This window comes from Bufo gargarizans, chromosome 1, assembly GCF_014858855.1.
Source record: "Bufo gargarizans isolate SCDJY-AF-19 chromosome 1, ASM1485885v1, whole genome shotgun sequence".
Classification (NCBI taxonomy): domain Eukaryota; kingdom Metazoa; phylum Chordata; class Amphibia; order Anura; family Bufonidae; genus Bufo; species Bufo gargarizans.
The window spans coordinates 129,508,430-129,529,205 of record NC_058080.1 but is presented as its reverse complement, the minus strand read 5'-3'; the positions used below and the strand labels follow the sequence as shown (position 1 = coordinate 129,529,205).

At 44.5% G+C, this 20,776-nt stretch overlaps 1 protein-coding gene across 1 annotated transcript; it reads left to right on the top strand.

Annotated features, from left to right (window-relative positions):
* The first annotated feature begins 401 nt into the window (after positions 1-401).
* RPL9 (ribosomal protein L9) lies at positions 402-13,308 on the top strand. The gene is made up of 7 exons (XM_044298372.1): positions 402-540; positions 622-737; positions 1,429-1,524; positions 1,995-2,127; positions 4,737-4,817; positions 12,731-12,840; positions 13,248-13,308. The coding sequence occupies exons 1-6, from the start codon at positions 495-497 to the stop codon at positions 12,835-12,837; spliced, it is 579 nt and encodes a 192-aa protein (XP_044154307.1). The 5' UTR covers positions 402-494; the 3' UTR covers positions 12,838-12,840; positions 13,248-13,308.
* The last annotated feature ends 7,468 nt before the right edge of the window (positions 13,309-20,776 follow it).

The window sequence follows — 20,776 nt, the reverse complement described above, 5'->3', positions numbered from 1 at the left end:
CTCCATCAGGTATGGTGGTGGCCTTCTCCTGTATTTACTCCTCAATCTGAGACCCATACTAAATCATAATTGTGCCAGCCCCATCTGCTGTCAATGAAGTTGCCCGGGCCTCCATGTCATTATGGACCTCAGGTTCTGGTTCACTGTGATGAGACACGGTGAAGAACATCTAAGCTCTTTCCTATGGGGTTTGTACATTTTGGCGAGAACTTTGATCAGGATTTAAGGCTCCTCATGGATATAAACTATTGTAAACTAGAAGTGGCTCAGTGTTTGTAGCACAACCGGTCCTGGTTTATCCGATTATGTGCTGGTTGAATAACAAAGTGATTGGATCAGTTGGAATGGATGATTTAGTGGCTCTAGTTATTAGACATGAGGTTCAGTGAAGGAAGTGCCTCCTGTAGGAGTTCTGTAGGGCTGGGCTGTAATTCTTGTGCATGTCGTCTTAAATATCTGGTCACATTCACACAGTTGTCTTGCTCTCTTCCAGAATGAAGACCATTCTCAGCAACCAGACTGTTGACATCCCTGATAAGGGTGAGTATCCTAGTGGGTATCTAAGTTTTTGGCTTCTATCGTTTATAAACAGTTTTCTTACTGACTCTTGTTTCTTCATAGTTGATATTTCCTTGAAGGGCCGCACAGTTACTGTGAAGGGGCCCAGAGGAACCCTGCGGAAAAACTTCAACCACATCAATGTAGAACTGTGCTTACTGGGCAAGAAGAAAAGGAGGGTGAGTATTGGGAGCGCACCTTTTTCTAGAGGTCACGTTGGCTCTTCAGTCAGGATGTCACTTCTCTTAAAGGGATGTTCCAGTTTCATGAAATTGATGCCTTATCCTCTGGATAAGTCACTAACTTCCGATTGGTGGAGGTCTGACACTCGTCACCAACTTTGATCAGCTTTCTACATTGTACTGGTGGTGCTGGGTAATTACAACTGGTGACGCTGTTATTACCGTGCTCCACCAGTACAGTGTAGACTGCGGGCAGGTAAGCACTGACGAGGATGCAGCTCTCACTAGCACCATAGCTCCTTCAAACAGCTGATGAAAGTCAAGCCCTCACTGATCTGATATTGATGACCAATCCTGAGGCTAGGCTATCTATCATGAAAATGGAACTCCCCACCCTTATTTTTATCAAAATCGTGGTGGTCTTCCTGCAGCTACTGTGCCTACAGCAGCAGACCTAGTAATTGGTCATCCCGCTGCTTTGCTAGGGTTTGGCTGCAGGGATGGTCATTTCTCCAGTGACAAAAGGTCATGGTGATGGAGTGTTAGTAGAAACTGTTGCCTAACATCCACTGAGCAAGTCACGTAGGGTTATGGTGCATCAACATTAAAAGAGAACCTGTCTAGTTCTTTTTGCTAAACTGAATATTGGCTGACTTACTGACATGATGTTTGGTTGCTTCTCATGCAGCTCCGTGTTGACAAATGGTGGGGTAACCGGAAGGAGCTGGCCACAGTGCGCACAATCTGCAGCCATGTTCAAAATATGATCAAGGGTGTCACTCTGGTGAGTTGTCTGGTGTTTAACCTGAATCTCTTTTGCTTGAGAAATATAAAATGGGTATGACTTATGTTTTTTTTTCCCCACCTCAAAATATTTTACCAGAATACGTGAATATAGACAATTGCATCCATACCTTGGCATTGTAGAACCGCTGGCTTCAGCAGTGGTGGGTCCACAGGATACCCTCTCCGCTTCTGACATGTCCAGTTACCCTTTTATTCACTGCCTGAATGCAGCAGCTGTCTCACTAGGCTCAATGGGGATTGAGTTACTAGAAATCTGTGGGAACGGCGGTTTAGACATTTTGGGCATATCCTGTAGTTTTACCATAAATGACTATGGTGGGATTTAAAGTTGCACCCTTGTATGTGTTAATATATAACCACCAATGGTTTATGGCTTTCAAAGTTGTCTGGATTTGTAAACTTTTCTTACTTGACACTGATGTGATGTGTGATTATTGTTTTTCATAGGGTTTTCGTTACAAGATGAGATCCGTGTACGCTCACTTTCCCATTAACGTAGTTCTTCAGGAAAGTGGGGCACTCGTGGAGATCAGAAACTTCTTGGGTGAAAAGTACATCCGCAGGGTGCGCATGAGACCAGGTATGTGTAAGGACGCTGTAGTAAGCCCTTGTATATCCTATGAATCGTGTCATGTACTTGCCCTGTATGGGGTGAATCTTGACCTAATGCTCTTTGGGTCCTTTGGATGTTAAATGATACTCTACAGCAGTGATGGCTAACCTTGGCACTCCAGCTGTTATGTATCTACGACTCCCAGCATGCTCAATTTATTTCTATACAGTTCTGAGAGCAGCCAAGCAAGGGTGGCATCTTGTGAGTTTTACCACAGCTGGAGTGCCAAGGTTAGCCATCACTGCTCTACAGGCTTCTGCAGCGCTTTACTGGAATTAGCATTACTGTCCCCAATGGGGCTCACTGTGGTTCATATAAACCAAGGTAAACCCACACAAACAAAGAAAATTCAAACTCCATGCAGATGTTTGTCCTTGATTCAAACCTAGGACCCTGGTACTAACCACTGAGCCACCTGCTGCCCAGGTTTACTGCTTTAAAACAGGGAAGTCTAATCAGGCTTATTAGTACATACGTCTAAAACGCATGATTAACATGTTTGGGGGTTAATGGTTTAACTGACTATTCCCATCTCAACATAGCATATCCACTGTCCCCATCCAGTGGCTGCTTTGAATAGAGTTGAGCCCATCCCATTGCTTAAGAGTAGAGTAAGTGAGCTGGCCTATTTTCATGAACTCCCAAGAAGTGAATGTAGAGAGCTGCGCATGCGCGCACCTTCATTTACAGTGCCCAAGAGATTGTTCCCCGTTGAGATAAGTTGTGAGGCCGGCATCTGTTGGACCTGTGGATATGCCAGAAATGCTGAGATGGAAATACCTCTTTACTATCAGTGGTGGTTTGCTGCAGAGCGATACGCCAGGATAGTGGTCTCACAGTTGAGGCGCCCATGTTGAGGAACGGCTCGGAAGGCAGGTCTGAGACTGAATCTTGCCACAGTCTCCTATTCGGCAACGTTTCTTGCTGCTTTGTGTTGTGGAGGAAATGAGTTAAGATTTGGTCACTTTTTTTTTTAAGTTTTAGCGTGGACTATGTATGACCAGTGTTGAGGAATATGCTGACTGGTGAGGCCCCAGTTAGAAAGACTGTTACGGTTTGTGTAACTGGTGAACTTAATAAAGGTTTGTGGAACAACATTTTAACTATCTATCCTGTAGATAACTTTTGGTGGAACTAGCTGCCATCTAGTGTATATAGGGTCTCCTAACTGTCCCCCAACTGTGAATGTTGAGTGGGGGGGGGGGGGGGGGTGGAAAGATCATGCTGGATTTCAGCATATCTGTTCTAGCAAGATGGCATGACCTCTGCCCACAGCTCATCACCCCTCCCTATTAGGAAGACAAATGCTTGGTTGAGCCTGTGTTTATTGAGGGTCCAAAGGAATAGCTGTCGGCCTAACGAGCATTTATCCAGTGACTAAAGTGGAAAGGCTGAGCTAGATGGTGTTTGCAGGTAGTTGATCGGTGTGCTGTTTGTAATCTTAAGTATTTCTAATGTAAAAAAAAAGGTAGCTTTTAGTTTTCTAGCCAGGGCTGTAAAATAAATCAGTGCTTGTCTTAACAATTTACCAATTCCTTCTATGCCATTTTGACCCTTTACTCCCTACAGGTTTTTGCTTTTTGATCCCAGGTAAGTTGCCACTGCAAGCCAGTGATCAGCTGCATATGGAAGGACTGTGGCGTGCTAGAACTGGATTATTTTTTCTTCTGTAATACATCATTGGAAGTCTCCGGCCTCAACGGAGTGATCGCCTAGCCTCAGGATAGGCCATTATTTGCTGTTCAGTGGGGGGTCTGAAATCCTGCACCCCTGCCGATCAGCAATTCAGGAGTAGCTCCGTTAATGGTATAGTGGACAGAATGACAGATTTTATTTTTTAAAAAAAATTACTTATATTAGTAATTTAGCAGTTACACTACCACCTCACAGGAGATGGACATAGTGTAATGGCGAGGAAGCAATGCTTGCATGGAGCGCAGTCTCCTCTTAAGATGATCGGCCGGGCTGTTAGACCCCTGCTGATGACTAACCCTGAGGATAGAGCAGATTGATTAGAGACCCTAATTAAATATGGTATCTTATTCCAGGATATGCTACTGTTTAAGTCTTGCTACTATACCGTTTTCTGGTGAGATTTAAATAGTCAGTTTTGCCCATGCATATCTGCTGCTGGCATTTAGTGGCCTGCTGGTTGGATGCTGCAGTTGGCTGTCATGGCAGGCGCAGCTCAGTACAGGGCAGTAGTCTGTTGTGGCAATTAGGATCTGTAGTGCAATCAAGGCACCAGTGTAATGGCCATTACCTGAAACCAAACACCAAAGTTAACAGAGCCTTTGTTCACCCTTCTGAGGATATCGGGTGGCGATTGATGCTGTGTACTTCATGATCTGTTGAAGGTTTGGGACTTTTTGAGAGAAATTTATTAAGTGATGTAAATAAAAAAAAAAGGCTTAGTTGCCCATAGCAACCAAACAGATCCACTTTCATTTTCTAAAGCACAAGATCTGAAAAATTGAGGTGGTAACTGCCAGTTTCTCTTACAGCAGTTTTGATCTCCCCATTTCTTTAACATCTCACCATGAATGTGCCTAATGCTGTAATTTCTTCTGTCATAGGTGTTGTCTGTTCCTTGTCACAAGCCCAGAAGGATGAACTTATTCTTGAAGGCAATGACATTGAACTTGTTTCAAACTCTGGTAAGTTCTATGCTATGGTAATGTACGGTCAAGTGTTATCTCCACGGAGTATGTGGAAGTAAATGGCACCATGGCTTTTAATGGATTTACTTAAAGGGAATGTGTCATCAGAAAAGGACCTGCTGTTTAAATCACTGTTTAACATTTTTAAATAATATTTGATGTCTAGTTTTTCATATATTCCATATATTTAAAAAAAATCCTGCAATTTTTGCACTGTAATTGGCACCACTTCTTGGTTTGTACAAGAGGGGAAAAACTGTGTACCTTTAACCACTTCAGCCCCGCTAGGCTGAAACCCCCTTCATGACCAGAGCACTTTTTACACTTCGGCACTACACTCCTTTCACCGTTTATCGCTCGGTCATGCAACTTACCACCCAAATGAATTTTACCTCCTTTTCTTCTCACTAATGGAGCTTTCATTTGGTGGTATTTTATTGCTGCTGACATTTTTACTTTTTTTGTTATTAATCAAAATGTAACGATTTTTTTGCAAAAAAATGACATTTTTCACTTTCAGCTGTGAAATTTTGCAAAAAAAACAACATCCATATATAAATTTTTCGCTAAATTTATAGTTCTACATGTCTTTGATAAAAAAAAATGTTTGGGCAAAAAAAAAATGGTTTGGGTAAAAGTTATAGCATTTACAAACTATGGTACAAAAATGTGAATTTCCGCTTTTTGAAACGGCTCTGATTTTCTGAGCACCTGTCATGATTCCTGAGGTTCTACAATGCCCAAACAGTATAACTACCCCACAAATGACCCCATTTCGGAAAGTAGACACCCTAAGGTATTCGCTGATGGGCATAGTGAGTTCATAGAACTTTTTATTTTTTGTCACAAGTTAGCGGAAAATTATGATGATTTTATTTTATTTTTTTTTCTTACAAAGTCTCATATTCCACTAACTTGCGACAAAAAATAAAAAATTCTAGGAACTCACCATGCCCCTCACAGAATACCTTGGGGTGTCTTCTTTCCAAAATGGGGTCACTTGTGGGGTAGTTATACTGCCCTGGCAATTTAGGGGCCCAAATGTGTGAGAAGAACTTTGCAATCAAAATGTGTAAGAAATGACCGGTGAAATCCGAAAGGTGCACTTTGGAATATGCGCCCCTTTGCCCACCTTGGCAGCAAAAAAGTGTCACACATGTGGTATCGCCGTACTCAGGAGAAGTTGGGGAATGTGTTTTGGGGTGTCATTTTACATATACCCATGCTGGGTGAGAGAAATATCTTGGCAAACGACAACTTTTCCCATTTTTTTATACAAAGTTGGCATTTGACCAAGATATTTTTCTCACCCAGCATGGGTATATGTAAAATGACACCCCAAAACACATTGCCCAACTTCTCCTGAGTACGACAATACCAGATGTGTGACACTTTTTTGCTGCCAAGGTGGGCAAAGGGGCACATATTCCAAAGTGCACCTTTCGGATTTTGCAGGCCATTTTTTACACATTTTGATTGCAAGGTACTTCTCACACATTTGGGCCCCTAAATTGCCAGGGCAGTATAACTACGCCACAAGTGACCCCATTTTGGAAAGAAGACACCATAAGGTATTCCGTGAGGGGCACTGCGAGTTCCTAGAATTTTTTATTTTTTGTCACAAGTTAGCAGAAAATGATTTTTTTTTTTTCTCTTTTTTCCTTACAAAGTCTCATATTCCACTAGCGACAAAACATAAAAAATTCTAGGAACTCGCCATGCCCCTCACGGAATACCTTGGGGTGTCTTTCCAAAATGGGGTCACTTGTGGCGTAGTTATACTGCCCTGGCAATTTAGGGGCCCATATGTGTGAGAAGTACTTTGCAATCAAAATCTGTAAAAAATGACCGGTGAAATCCGAAAGGTGCACTTTGGCATATGCGCCCCTTTGCCCACCTTGGCATCAAAAAAGTGTCACACATCTGGTATCGCCGTACTCAGGAGAAGTTGGGGAATGTGTTTTGGGGTGTCATTTTACATATACCCATGCTGGGTGAGAAAAATATCTTGGTCAAATGCCAACTTTGTATAAAAAAATGGGAAAAGTTGTCGTTTGCCAAGATATTTCTCTCACCCAGCATGGGTATATGTAAAATGACACCCCAAAACACATTCCCCAACTTCTCCTGAGTACGGCGATACCAGATGTGTGACACTTTTTTGATGCCAAGGTGGGCAAAGGGGCGCATATGCCAAAGTGCACCTTTCGGATTTCACCGGTCATTTTTTACAGATTTTGATTGCAAAGTACTTCTCACACATATGGGCCCCTAAATTGCCAGGGCAGTATAACTACGCCACAAGTGACCCCATTTTGGAAAGAAGACACCATAAGGTATTCCGTGAGGGGCACTGCGAGTTCCTAGAATTTTTTATTTTTTGTCACAAGTTAGCAGAAAATGATTTTTTTTTTTTCTCTTTTTTCCTTACAAAGTCTCATATTCCACTAACTTGCGACAAAACATAAAAAATTCTAGGAACTCGCCATGCCCCTCACGGAATACCTTGGGGTGTCTTTCCAAAATGGGGTCACTTGTGGCGTAGTTATACTGCCCTGGCAATTTAGGGGCCCATATGTGTGAGAAGTACTTTGCAATCAAAATCTGTAAAAAATGACCGGTGAAATCCGAAAGGTGCACTTTGGAATATGCGCCCCTTTGCCCACCTTGGCATCAAAGAAGTGTGACACATCTGGTATCGCCGTACTCAGGAGAAGTTGGGGAATGTGTTTTGGGGTGCCATTTTACATATACCCATGCTGGGTGAGAGAAATATGTTGGCAAAAGACAACTTTTCCCATTTTTTTATACAAAGTTGGCATTTGACCAAGATATTTATCTCACCCAGCATGGGTATATGTAAAATGACACCCCAAAACACATTCCCCAACTTCTTCTGAGTACGGCGATACCAGATGTGTCACACTTTTTTGCAGCCTAGATGCGCAAAGGGGCCCAAATTCCTTTTAGGAGGGCATTTTTAGACATTTGGATCCCAGACTTCTTCTCACGCTTTAGGGCCCCTAAAAAGCCAGGGCAGTATAAATACCCCACATGTGACCCCACTTTGGAAAGAAGACACCCCAAGGTATCCAATGAGGGGCCTGGCAAGTTCAAAGAAATTTTTTTTTTTTTGCATAAGTTAGCGGAAATTGATTTTTTTTTTTGTTTTTTCCTCACAAAGTCTCACTTTCCGCTAACTTAGGACAAAAATTTCAATCTTTCATGGACTCAATATGCCCCTCAGCGAATACCTTGGGGTGTCTTCTTTCCAAAATGGGGTCAGTTGTGGGGTGTTTGTACTGCCCTGGCATTTGAGGGTCTCCGCAATCATTACATGTATGGCCAGCATTAGGAGTTTCTGCTATTCTCCTTATATTGAGCATACAGGTAATGAGTTTTTTTTTCCGTTCAGCCTCTGGGCTGAAAGAAAAAAATGAACGGCACAGATTTCTTCATTCGCATCGATCAATGTGGATGAAAAAATCTCTGCCAAAAAAAAAAAATGGAGGGGAAAGGCGTCTGCCAGGACATAGGAGCTCCGCCCTACATCCATACCCACTCAGCTCGTATGTCCTGGCAAACCAGATTTCTCCATTCGCATCAATCGATGTGGATGAATAAATCATTGCCGGGATTTTTTTATATATATATATATATATATATATATATATATATATATATATATATATATATATACACACAAAGTGCTTGCCAAAGCATAGGAACGCCGCCTCCTCCTCAGCTCGTATGCCTCGGCAAACGTATCTGTCACTGCAGAGGAGAAAATCCCGTCTTGCAGCGCCGCATACACCGACTTGCGTGTAATCTGACAGCAGCGCAATGCTTCTGTCAGAATGCACATCGGTGCTGCAGCTAGTAGATCGGTTGGTCCACCTGGAAGGTAAAAAGACAAAAAAAAAAAAAGAAAAAAACAGGCCACAACGCAATAATTTTATTAACTTTGGAACAGAACATGTAACTTTAACTTTTGGAACTAAACATTAACCTGTTTGCTTACCTGTTTTTTTTTTTGTTTTTTTACCTTTATAGAACAAACCTCTCCTTCCCCATGGGTCAATGTGCAAATCGCCCAAAGATGTGGCGAAGTGCGTTATGCACTTTGTCCCATGTGAAAGGAGACGTTTGCAGCAGCAGTGAGTGAATGGGCCCTAATAGCCCTGTGTGCCTGTCCTGGTGAGATGATCCCTATGCTAATAGTGTACCTGTGAGTGGTACTTCCGGAAACACTCTCCAAAGCATAGGGCAGGGTGGTCCGGACAGTCAGGACAGAAATAACGGGTGTCACGCCTTATTCCACTCCTGCTACAGACACGACATCTTTTTCGGGGTGACGGTTGGGTTGAGGTACCAGGAACGACATTGGGGAAATGTCGCTCGTGTAGACGGCTAACTACACTGGTGGATGGGGCCACGGAACCTCCTGGATACAGGAGGTTCGCGATGATCTCTTCCTGAAATTTGAGGAAGGATCCAGTTCTCCCAGCCTTACTGTAGAGAACAAAACTATTGTACAGAGCCAATTGAATTAAATATACAGACACCTTCTTATACCAGCGTCTGGTGCGTCGGGAAACTAAATACGGAGACAACATCTGGTCATTGAAGTCGACCCCTCCCATGTGGAGGTTATAGTCGTGGACTGAGAGGGGCTTTTCAATGACACGGGTTGCTCGCTCAATTTGTATTGTCGTGTCTGCGTGAATGGAGGAGAGCATGTAAACGTCACGCTTGTCTCTCCATTTCACCGCGAGCAGTTCTTCGTTACACAGTGCGGCCCTCTGCCCCCTTGCAAGACGGGTGGTAACGAGCCGTTGGGGGAAGCCCGCGCGACTAGTTCGCGCTGTACCACAGGCGCCAATCCGTTCTAGAAACAAATGCCTAAAGAGGGCCACACTTGTGTAAAAATTGTCCACATAAAGATGGTACCCCTTGCCGAATAAGGGTGACACCAAGTCCCAAACTGTCTTCCCACTGCTCCCCAGGTAGTCAGGGCAACCGACCGGCTCCAGGGTCTGATCTTTTCCCTCATAGACCCGAAATTTGTGGGTATAGCCTGTGGCCCTTTCACAGAGCTTATACAATTTGACCCCATACCGGGCGCGCTTGCTTGGGATGTATTGCTTGAAGCCAAGGCGCCCGGTAAAATGTATCAGGGACTCGTCTATGCAGATGTTTTGCTCTGGGGTATAAATATCTGCAAATTTCTGGTTGAAATGGTCTATGAGGGGCCGAATTTTGTGGAGCCGGTCAAAAGCAGGGTGGCCCCTGGGACGGGAGGCGGTGTTGTCACTAAAGTGCAGGAACCGCAGGATGGCCTCAAAACGTGCCCTGGACATGGCAGCAGAGAACATGGGCATGTGATGAATCGGGTTCGTGGACCAATATGACCGCAATTCATGTTTTTTTGTCAGGCCCATGTTGAGGAGGAGGCCCAGAAAAGTTTTAAGTTCGGAAACTTGGACTGGTTTCCACCGGAAAGGCTGGGCATAAAAGCTTCCCGGGTTAGCGGTGATAAATTGTGTGGCATACCTGTTTGTTTCGGCCACAACTATGTCTAAAAGCTCCGCAGTCAAGAACAGCTCAAAAAATCCCAGGGCCGAACCGATCTGAGCCGTCTCAACCCAAACTCCAGACTGGGCAGTGAAAGGGAAAACTACAGGTGCGGCTGAAGTTGGGGACTGCCAATCAGGGTTTGCCAGCACCTCTGGGATTCTAGGGGCTCTACGGGCACGTCTTTGCGGTGGCTGCGACGGGGTCACTACTGCACGTGCCACCGTACCAGCTTCAACTGCCCTTCTGGTGCTCGCTACTTCACCAGGTTGTACGGCAGTGCTGGTACTAGGTCCAGGGAGGGCTGGGCTGCTGGTGTATGCCTCACCACGTAATCCGACAGCACCAGCCCCACTCTGCTGCTCTTGAAGCGGATCCTGCGCAACCTGCGGTCTAGCGACACGGGGCCGGGTACGCCTGGTGCTATCAGGGACCTCAGCCTCCTCGTCCGAACTTTGGGTCAGAGAGCCACTGCTTTCTACAGGTTCGTATTCTGACCCGCTGGATTCATCAGATGAGGGTTCCCACTCCTCATCCGACTGGGTCAGAAGCCTGTAGGCCTCTTCAGAAGAATACCCCCTGTTTGACATGTGGGCAACTAAATTTAGGGGTATTCCCTGAGACTACCCAAGAAAAAAAAGCAAGCCTGTCTTACAAAGGGGAGCCTAGCGAAGTACCGGAGGCCGCTGCGGTTGATAAAAAATATCAAAACTGATTTTTTTATCGCCGCAGTGCGTGTAAAGTGAATGTGCAGTGATCAAAAAAAAATTTTTTTTTTGTCACTGCGGTGGGGCGGGTGTGGGCGAACGCACGTGTGGGCGACCGATCAGGCCTGATCGGGCAAACACTGCGTTTTGGGTGGAGGGCGAGCTAAAGTGACACTAGTACTATTATAGATCTGACCGTGATCAGTTTTGATCACTTTCAGATACTATAAAAGTACAAATGCTGATTAGCGATACGCTAATCAGCGAATAACGGACTGCGGTGCGGTGGGCTGGGCGCTAACTGATCGCTAACTACCTAACCAAGGGACCTAAACTATACCTAAAACCTAACTGTCAATAACAGTGAAAAAAAAGTAACAGTTTGCACTGATCACTTTTTTCTTTTCACTTGTGATTGACAGGGGGTGATCAAAGAGGTGATCAAAGGGTTAATTGGGGTTCAGGGGGGTGATCAGGGGCTATAGTGTAGTGTTTGGTGTACTCACTGTGAAGCCTGCTCCTCTGCTGGATCCAACCGACGAAAAGAACCAGCAGAGGAGCAGGCAGCCATATAACAGATCATATTTACAAATATGATCTGCTATCTGGCACTTTGATTGGATTTTTTTAAAAATCAGCAACCTGCCAGCCACGATCATTGGCTGGCAGGTTGCTGACGAAATACTTCTGTGCGAAATGCCGGCGCGAACTGCGCATGCGCGCGCGCATAGTCGCGTCATCTCGCGTCTCGCGAGATGACGCGTATATGCGTGACTGTGCGCAGCGCTGCCACCTCCGGAACGCACATGTGCGTTAGGCGGTCCGGAGGTGGTTAATTCATGGTAGTTTTTTTTATTTTATTCCCCCCCCCCTACCCCAGACTGAATAAAAATCAGTTTGTAAAGATTTTCTTGATTGACTCTTGGACTAGTCTATTTTAATCTTTAAGGGGTATTTCCCATCTTGAACATTGGAGCATATAGCTAGGCTATGCCCACAATGTATGATGGGTTCGAGTCCCACCTATACTTGGCTCGCAAAGTTATATGGGGCAGATGAAAATAGTCAATTGCTGGCTCAGCTATTTCCATAAGCCTTAGAAGTGAATGGAGCAGTGGCTGTGGTTGCATGGTGCACTTCCAATTTGTGTCAATGGGATTTTGGAAAGCTATTTTTGGCAGTCCCATACAAATGGAATGGAGGTCAGCTGTGCATGTGCAGTGTGCCCTCTTGAACTTTGCAGGCTCCTTTTCAAGTATAGGTGCAGGTCTCAGAGGTGGGATATATGCCCCCAATGTCCAAAATGGGAATACCCCCTTTAACGTTGACATGGTTACTTTTTCAGAGCAGCAGCTTAACATGAGCCACTATCTGGAAATGTAGCAGTGCGTGCATGGTTGAGGCGCCATTGGCAGCAGTTTAGGTGTGAGACAATTAGGGCCAGCTTAGATGTCTAGCCCTGTCAAGCAGGGCTCAAGAACTGTTTGATCTAATGAATTCACTCATCTACTTTCAATCAACATAATCTGTATGCAAAGTGAGGAATGCTTGAAAATTTCCATTGTCCAGATATTGATAATTTATCAGATGGGTGGGTTTTAAGTCTAAATGGTACCGGTTTTCTTTTAGCTGCTTTGATCCAGCAAGCCACCACAGTAAAGAACAAGGATATCCGAAAGTTCTTGGATGGTATCTACGTGTCCGAGAAGGGAACAGTTCAGCTGGCTGAAGAATAGAAGGTCAGTTGGATACGTACAGTGGTGGTGACACTTGCAGATGTAGGATAGTCCCATGAAGAGAACTAAGTCACCAGGATTTATAACAGATGTCATTTATAAACATCTTATACAGTTATTACATTTGAAGACAGTTGCTGCCACCATTGCAGCTCCCACAAGGTATTGCCACGCTACTTTCCCAGATTTGAATGTAATACCGCACAACCTGATTTATTGCCTGTCCTTATGGCAGCATAACTATGCATTTGGCTTTGTAATGAATTATGGCAGTAAATTACTGTTGCTATTCATGTAGAAGTGTTCAGTTCATGGAAATGGTAGCTAACTTTTGTATGAATTGGGGTGTTCAGTACTAGTGGTAAGTGCAGCATTTCACTAGAAATAACATGTTTTATCTTTCTTTACAGTTTGGCCGGAAATGTCTGAACTGTGTGCTGCATCAACAATAAAGACCATTTATCTAATTTATTGCCTGTGGATCTCTGAATTATTGCTGCTGTCGTTTGCCTCTTCTCTGGCTTCGTTATGGTCATATGAAAACATTGACTTCTAAGGAGCATTTCCAGGCAGACTGGCCTCATGCATATATTCCTATCTGAATTTCCATCTGCAACAAGATGGATCCTTCAAAAACGGATAGCTAGAGTGCTTTAGAGATGAGCGAATAGATTTGTACAAATCAGTTTCAGTTCCTGAGCAGCAAGGGGTAGTCCTCTTTTTTTCAAGAGGCTCACCTCTACCACTTGACTGACAGGGCTAGATGCCTTGCCCGGCCCTGAAAATATAGCACCCACACCACTGCGGAGTGCAAGTGCAGAGGAGCCTCTGCACTTGTGCAGCTACTCGTAGCAGATGCAAGATTGTCACGGCTGGGTGATATGTCCAGCCCTGTTAATCAAAGGGCGGTGGGGGAGACTTAAGCTGCCAGGGAAGAGCGATGGCATTAGCGAGCATACTCAGGAGGAGATCACCATCTAAATGTACCAGTCTCCTCTGCTAGCGATCAGCAGATAGTCATGAAGGAACACTACTGTGCTAGATTGCACACTAATGGTCCCTTTACATGTGAAAATCTGTTTTAAAAATGGATAGTATATGGAAGAAAAATAGATGTGCTTGGCTCCATTACATGTTAGACGTTCCATAGTATGCGTGCTTATTTTTTTTTTTTCATATTCCAGCAAAATTGCTAAAACATCAAACACTAAGCCTTTACCAGGAACGGATTTAAAACAGACAACTTCATAACAAGGGTTTGGTGAACACTGGGCTGGTCTTGCTGTGAATCCACTGCTGAATTTCTGCTGCAGATTTAGGGTTGCAAAGGGTGACATCCACGGTGGAAGTCTGCAGTATGGACTGACATTTTGCAGACTCTACCACAGGTCACTTCGTTGATTTTTATTTTTTGGGTGGGGGGAGACTTCCTAATATACTTCACATTGCTGGTACTGTAAAACACTGCAGGTTTATTTCAGACTATTAATAGGAAACAGTCAGCTACTTAAGTGCTGTCCTCGGATTTTAACTATAATGTATGATGTCATTTGGTCACTGAATTTAATCTTTACAACTATGGCCAATGCTGTGAATAAAGAGCAGATCCCCTCATATGTGGGCTTCGTTAGCAGTGTTCTCCCTATGCTCAGTATTGGGTAAAAAGGCTGCTGAGTGAGGGGCTGAATACTAACTGGTCTCCCTTCACAGCACTACAGCATGTGGCCAAGGATTAAATTCCAAGTAACCAAATGTCAGTATCTAAGTAATGAACTTTTAAAATCACTACTATGGTTTGACAATATCAAAAATATTCCCAGAATAACTTAAACTTGCAATGATATATATTGCAATAGATACCCATTTAGAAGAATACAAACTTGAGGCCAGAAGGAAGACGCTGTGTGGGACAGTGGGGTCTCAAGTAGGCTTGAGCGAATCGAGCTTTGGGTCATAGATCCAAAATCGATTCAATCAAAAACTTTGTTAATGCTGTTCCTGTACAGGATTAAAATGTATCAGCTCCATGTAGCCAAACGTCATCTCTCCCAAAGTTGTGTGAGATTTCATTAAATTACTAAATTATTCCTATCTGTGTACCAAAGCCCCTTTTGAATCCTGGTTTTTAAATGTGCAGATAGGAATACTGTAGTAATTCAATGAAATCTCTTGCAATGTCAGGCAATATGCTGTATGTAGCACCCCTAAAGTATGTCTCCTTGTGGTCCCACACATGTTGTTGGGGGGGATGAAATTGTGCTTTGGATCAAAGATCTGAAGATTTGTTCCTCAACTTTGTTTATATGTTGTACGGAGATCTGTTGAAGTTGGGGAACGAATAGACTTCTGATCTTGAAGCTGAATTGTGATTTGCTCATCCTTGCATGTAATGAATCCTGTGCCCATGGAGTTAGCAATGAATCTGCATTCACTGAAAATGTTTGTGTGCTTGAGGCCTTAAAGACATATTTAGATGGACATTACATACAGTGCTGCTAAACATACAGGGTAATACAGCTCCACATGCGTCTTACATCCAGTGAGGTCTCCTGATGTAGACATTCTCTCTCATAATCTCCATTCAGAGATTAGACTGCCATGATAACTTTAAGCCTCATCTCTGTAGCGTTTGACACATCTTAGATTCATCACTTATCTACCCTCCTCCCCTTACTGGTGCCCTAAGCTGATCATGTTACAATCAGCCATACTGTGCCCACAAACACTATAGTGCTAAACAGATAGTATGTGTGCCCCCATAAATCAGAATGCTCTCAGTAGTGGTGCCCTCTTTGCTACCCCCTAATAGTAATCCTATAATTAGTGCCCTCTGTATTGTGTCCAATAATGTTTCCACAGTATCTATAATATTTAAAGCCTCCCTGTAGTGCCACCATATAATGCTTCCCCACCTAGTATAGTAAGCCCCACCCCCACTCTAGTTTTCCATTTCGTCTACCATGAGATTGACCGCTGTAGGGGCAGGAACACAGAGTTTAAAAGGCCACCACCTACTCTCACCCTCAGTGTTTGCACAGAGATTCCCCCCCCCTCAGAGCAGAAGGAATAAAAGTATTTCCGTACCTAGATGATTTCCTAGTTCTGGGGTCCTCTAAACTGGAGACAACCAGCCTTACCAATGACCTAATAAGCAGGTTCTCAGACCTAGGCTGGATAATAAACCTAAAGAAATCGTGCACAATTCCATCCACCAGAATGACATTTTTGGGAGTGATCTTGGATTCAGTTTCCCAGATTCCATCCTTCCCTCGAGAAAATAAAATCCTTTATAGACAAAACAAAAAAGTTCCAACGCCAGTCTCTGCTCCATCAGCAGTGCCATGAGCCTCTTGGGAACGATGACCTCCTGTATAACGGCAGTATCTTGGGCCCAAGCTCATACCAGGGTAATCCAGTCTTGGAGCCTGAAGAATTGGGACAAGAGGCAGTCCTCTCTAGAAAAAAGAATCTCCATCCCCAATTGTGTAAGATCAGATTTGAACTGGTGGACAGAAAACAAAAACTTGCTAAAAGGTGTACACTGGATAAAAAAAATCCAGAAATACAAATATATACAGATGCAAGTGGCACAGGATGGGGAGCAAAGGTAGGCTCACTAAACTACCAGGGCACTTGGTCAGACAACATAAAAATAAACCACAGAGAACTGAGGGTGATCTGGGAGGTTCTGAAGGCATCACAGGACAAGGTATCCAGAAGACACCTGAAAATTCTTTCAGACAACGTAAAAGCAGTTGCATATTTAAAACATCAGGGGGCTCAAGATCCCCAAGCTTAAAAGATCTGGCGGAAAAAGTATTCTTCTGAGTATTCAATCGGTTCACCAGGAGATGGGGGATCCCCCAGATAGATCTGTTTGTGTCAAAGAAAAACACAAAAGTCCATCCTTTCTGCTCCCTAAACCCCAGGGAGAATCCTTGGGCAGTGGATGCATTCTCAATCAGGTGGACTTGGGATCTAGCCTATGCCTTTCCCCCTTGGGTGCTAATACCCCGAGTACTGCAAAAAATAAGATCGGACCCAGTAACAGTAATCCCTAGTGGTTCCATACTGGACAAAAATAAATTGGTTCCCAGTACTAAGGGAACTAGCTCTGGAAGAACCCTGGAAAATTTCCACACAGGGGAACATATTTTTTCAGGGTCCAATCTTTCATCAGAATCCAGGACTATTCAAATTGGCCTGGATCCTGAGCGCGAGGTCCTAAAAAGCAGAGGGCTGTCTGAAAAGGTTATAAATACCCTCAAATCCAGCAGGAAAGAAGGTCACCTCTACGATCTATCTTAAAATCTGGAAGAAGTATTGTATCTGGCTAGGCCAGAACCCTTCTGTAGATTCTGCCCCAAGCATTGAGAAAATACTTGATTTTCTTCAAAAGGGATTGGATTTGGGCCCGAGAACAAGTACACTTAAAGCGCAGGTCTCACCCTTGGGGGCATGCTATTATACAGGGGCTCATTTTTTGCGGGATGAGGTGACTGTTAGATTGGTACTATTTTGGTGGGCATACGCCTTTTTGATCGCTTACTTTGATCGTACTTTTTGTGATGTAAGGTGACAAAAAAATTGTTTATTTAGCACAGTTTTAATTTTTTCCGGTGTTCATCTGAGGGGTTAGGTCATGTGATATTTTTATAGAGCCGGTCGATACGGACGCGGCGATACCTAATATGTCCACTTTATTTTTACCCCCTATGTTCTACCAATTTTTTTTTACTTTTATTTGGGGGAAATTACGTTTTTGGTTTTATTTTTTACTTGAAACTTTTAATTTTTTAGGGGGAAAACTTTATTTTTTCAGCTTTGGGACTTTGACTTTTGGGGGTATGATCCCCTTTACAATGTATTCCAATACTTCTTTACTGGAATGCATTGGCTGTATGAGTAATACAGCCTCATGTCTTCTGTGCGTTCAAATATGCAGATTCAGAAAAAAGCTTTCTCTAGTGTAAAACACAAGTTGTTAACCGACTATGAAATTATTCTATGCACCCCTTACCCCCCACTCACACACTTGAACTGTCTGGAGATGCACAAACACAGATTTTGGACTAGTATTTCACATTTTTACTCAGATTGAAACCTCTACCCTTTGTATTTGTAAGATACATGTGTATTGCTATTTTCACAAACCCCACCCAAAAAAAAGAAATGTTTGGAGATGCACCAACACAGATTTCAGCCTAGTATTTCATGTTATCACTCAAAGATTTAAACGGCTACCCTCTGTACTGTAAGACACACGTATACGCTGTTTTTCCAAACCCAGTATAAATTGATTTATCAAGTTATTATGCAAAGTCTCGTGAGACTTTGTGAAGTAATAACTTCAGCTCATAGGAGCCAATACATTCTAATACTCGCTCTGTACAGTATTCAAACAAAGTATTATGCAAATCGACTTCGGATGTTTCATCCGAAGTCGATTTGCTCATCCCAACTTATAACCCACCACCACTTACACAGGGGGGTGAGAGAAATGTTTTTGCAGGTAGCTGTGTTCTAAGACAATAATTGCAGCTTGAAGGCACTACCAAAGCACACCCAGCCTCACTTCTCACTCCCTGGCTGACAGCTTTACCTGCTTTTCCCCATTGTACACAAGTCTTCTTTGTAGCCTTTCACTTCAATGGCCCTGACAGTAGAATAGAAGCTTGTGACTGTACTGTACACTGTCCCTGATTGTTTGCGGCCAGACACAGCATAGATCCATCCACCCTCATTCATAGCCCAGCACAGAATGATGTTCTGCTAGGGCACCTCCCTGCCTGTTGCAGCACTGATTGGCTCAATTTTTTGTCACATTTCAACACAATAAGTGTAATTCCAAGCCATCAAAAAGTCATATGTACCCTGTAAAAAGGTACAAGGAATCATCATGAATGATAGGTATGTGTCACCGAGGTTCCTGGCCTCGGTGGAGTAAGAGCCAGTTTTCATGTGTCAGCAGCAGTTGGGTGGGTGACTACTCCCCACGTTCCAGGCCGGGTTTTGAGAGGCCTATAAAAAAAAGCCAGCAGTGTCAGGTGGTGGTGATGATCTCTCTCTGACAATGGAGCTCTGGCAATCTTTGTGGGATCTGAGCTTTGTGCCAGGCTGGAGGCCTGAATCCAGGAGGACTTCTCTGTCCTGTGCTATGCCGACCGGGTGTGGATTAACACCCAGGATAAAAGGTGACTGGTTTTGCTTTTGGAACTGTCTGGGTTTGAACGAACACCAATACTGCAATTGAACTGTCATACTGTGTACTTGAAACAAGTGTGAATAAACACTGAAGTTTTTGCGTTATTAACTGGTCTTTGCCTCTATACTGCGTCCGCTAGCCTGCCTATCAGTGCGAATCCCCACAATTGATGGAGGATGCGTACACGAGCAGTGAGGCTGGCGTGAACGCCGATATTTTTGGTTTCTGCATTTTTCAGGCACGGTTGTATGTCGTACATTAAACCAGCTGTATTACAACTCTTGCCCCACGACAAAATAGAGGCTATTGTGAAGGCCCTCATGGAGGCTAATCAGCAGCGGGAGACAAACCTGCACCAACGCGAGGCTAATGAGCAGCAGCAAGAGACCAACCAGTTGCTGCTACAACATGTGATGGCTTTGCAGACAGCAGGAGCAACCCCGAGTGTCCAGGATGCCTGGAAGGCAGTCCGTACAGCGTTTCCTAAGATGACACCCGCAGGCATGTATAATAAAGTGGCCACAAGGGAGAAGCTACCCCGAGGACAGTGGGCTGAGGTCGTTGCTCCATTCCTGGTATCCGATTCCCAACGGGTATCTTTCGACTTGCCGGATGATCAAGCAGCCGGCTACCAGAAAGTAAATGGTGAGATTTTAGCCAGACTGGGGGTGAATGTGTTGGTCCGGGCCCAGCGGGTACATCAGTGGGGGTTTAAGCCGGCTGAGCCTGCCAGACCCCAATATTATGACTTACTCCACTTTTTGCAAAAGTGGCTACAGCCTGATTTGCCGAGTTCCACGGCTATGCTGGATAGACTATTAGCCGATATCTTTCGGGGGGCACTTCCACCCCCTCTCGAGCATTGGATCGGCCAGGTGTCTCCTGGATATGGTGGACCTGGCGCTATGTGGCTATTATGAATCTTAAGGAGGGTTCTTTCAGGAGGGGGGCAGTCAAACCCCATAAATCTCGACCCCAGACCTGGGGACTTGTGCCAACCAAACCCGCCCGGGATGGACCCGGCTCCGATGGTCTGTTGGTGGTGTCGGGAGCCTGGCCATGTACGAACTGTGACTGTCCCTATCAGGTGGAACCCATGGACACAAACTATGGCTTCCGTCAGTCATTATATGCCAGGAAGCTGTGTGCAGCAGGTACCCCAGAAACTCTAAATCACTTGTGCCAGGTGGAAGTGAGAGACACTCTAGCGGAGGCCCTGCTGGACTCAGGGAGTCTGGTGTCCCTAGTAAGGGCTCCCCTGGTACGGTCTGCTGAGTATACTGGCCTGAAATTCGGGGTCATGTGCATCCATGGGGACTTAAAAGACTATCCCACCGTCCTGGTGTCTCTAACCACAGGGGCCGGCAGGTGGACTCACGAAGTGGCGGTTGCCACAAACTTACACTACGAACTTATACTAGGGAGAGACTTCCCTAATTTCCCGGCACTGTGGCCTGCTATGAAAGTGACTGATACCCATGAGACAGGGGTAACCCCAGCAGAGTGGCCTTGCTTCGGGGGGAGGCCAGAACCCTGGGAACCCGAGGCCAAAGGGCCACCGGTAGGGGTGATTGCCACTTCGGTGGAAGAGGGGGAGACAACCCCACTGGGTGTAGTGGTGGGAGACATGGAGGACTTGCCGTCGGGGCCTGAGCTAACGGACCTTAATGTCTCCAGGGATAATTTTGATACTGCACAACATTGAGACCCCACCCTATCCCGAGCCTGGGAAAA

Bases quoted from the DNA above. Each gene is read 5' to 3' on its own strand.
- RPL9 (XM_044298372.1), top strand. From the start codon at position 495: ATGAAGACCATTCTCAGCAACCAGACTGTTGACATCCCTGATAAGG. The intron at 1,525-1,994 runs GTGAGTTGTCTG...TGTTTTTCATAG, and splicing joins TGATCAAGGGTGTCACTCTG to GGTTTTCGTTACAAGATGAG. The intron at 2,128-4,736 runs GTATGTGTAAGG...CTTCTGTCATAG, and splicing joins CAGGGTGCGCATGAGACCAG to GTGTTGTCTGTTCCTTGTCA.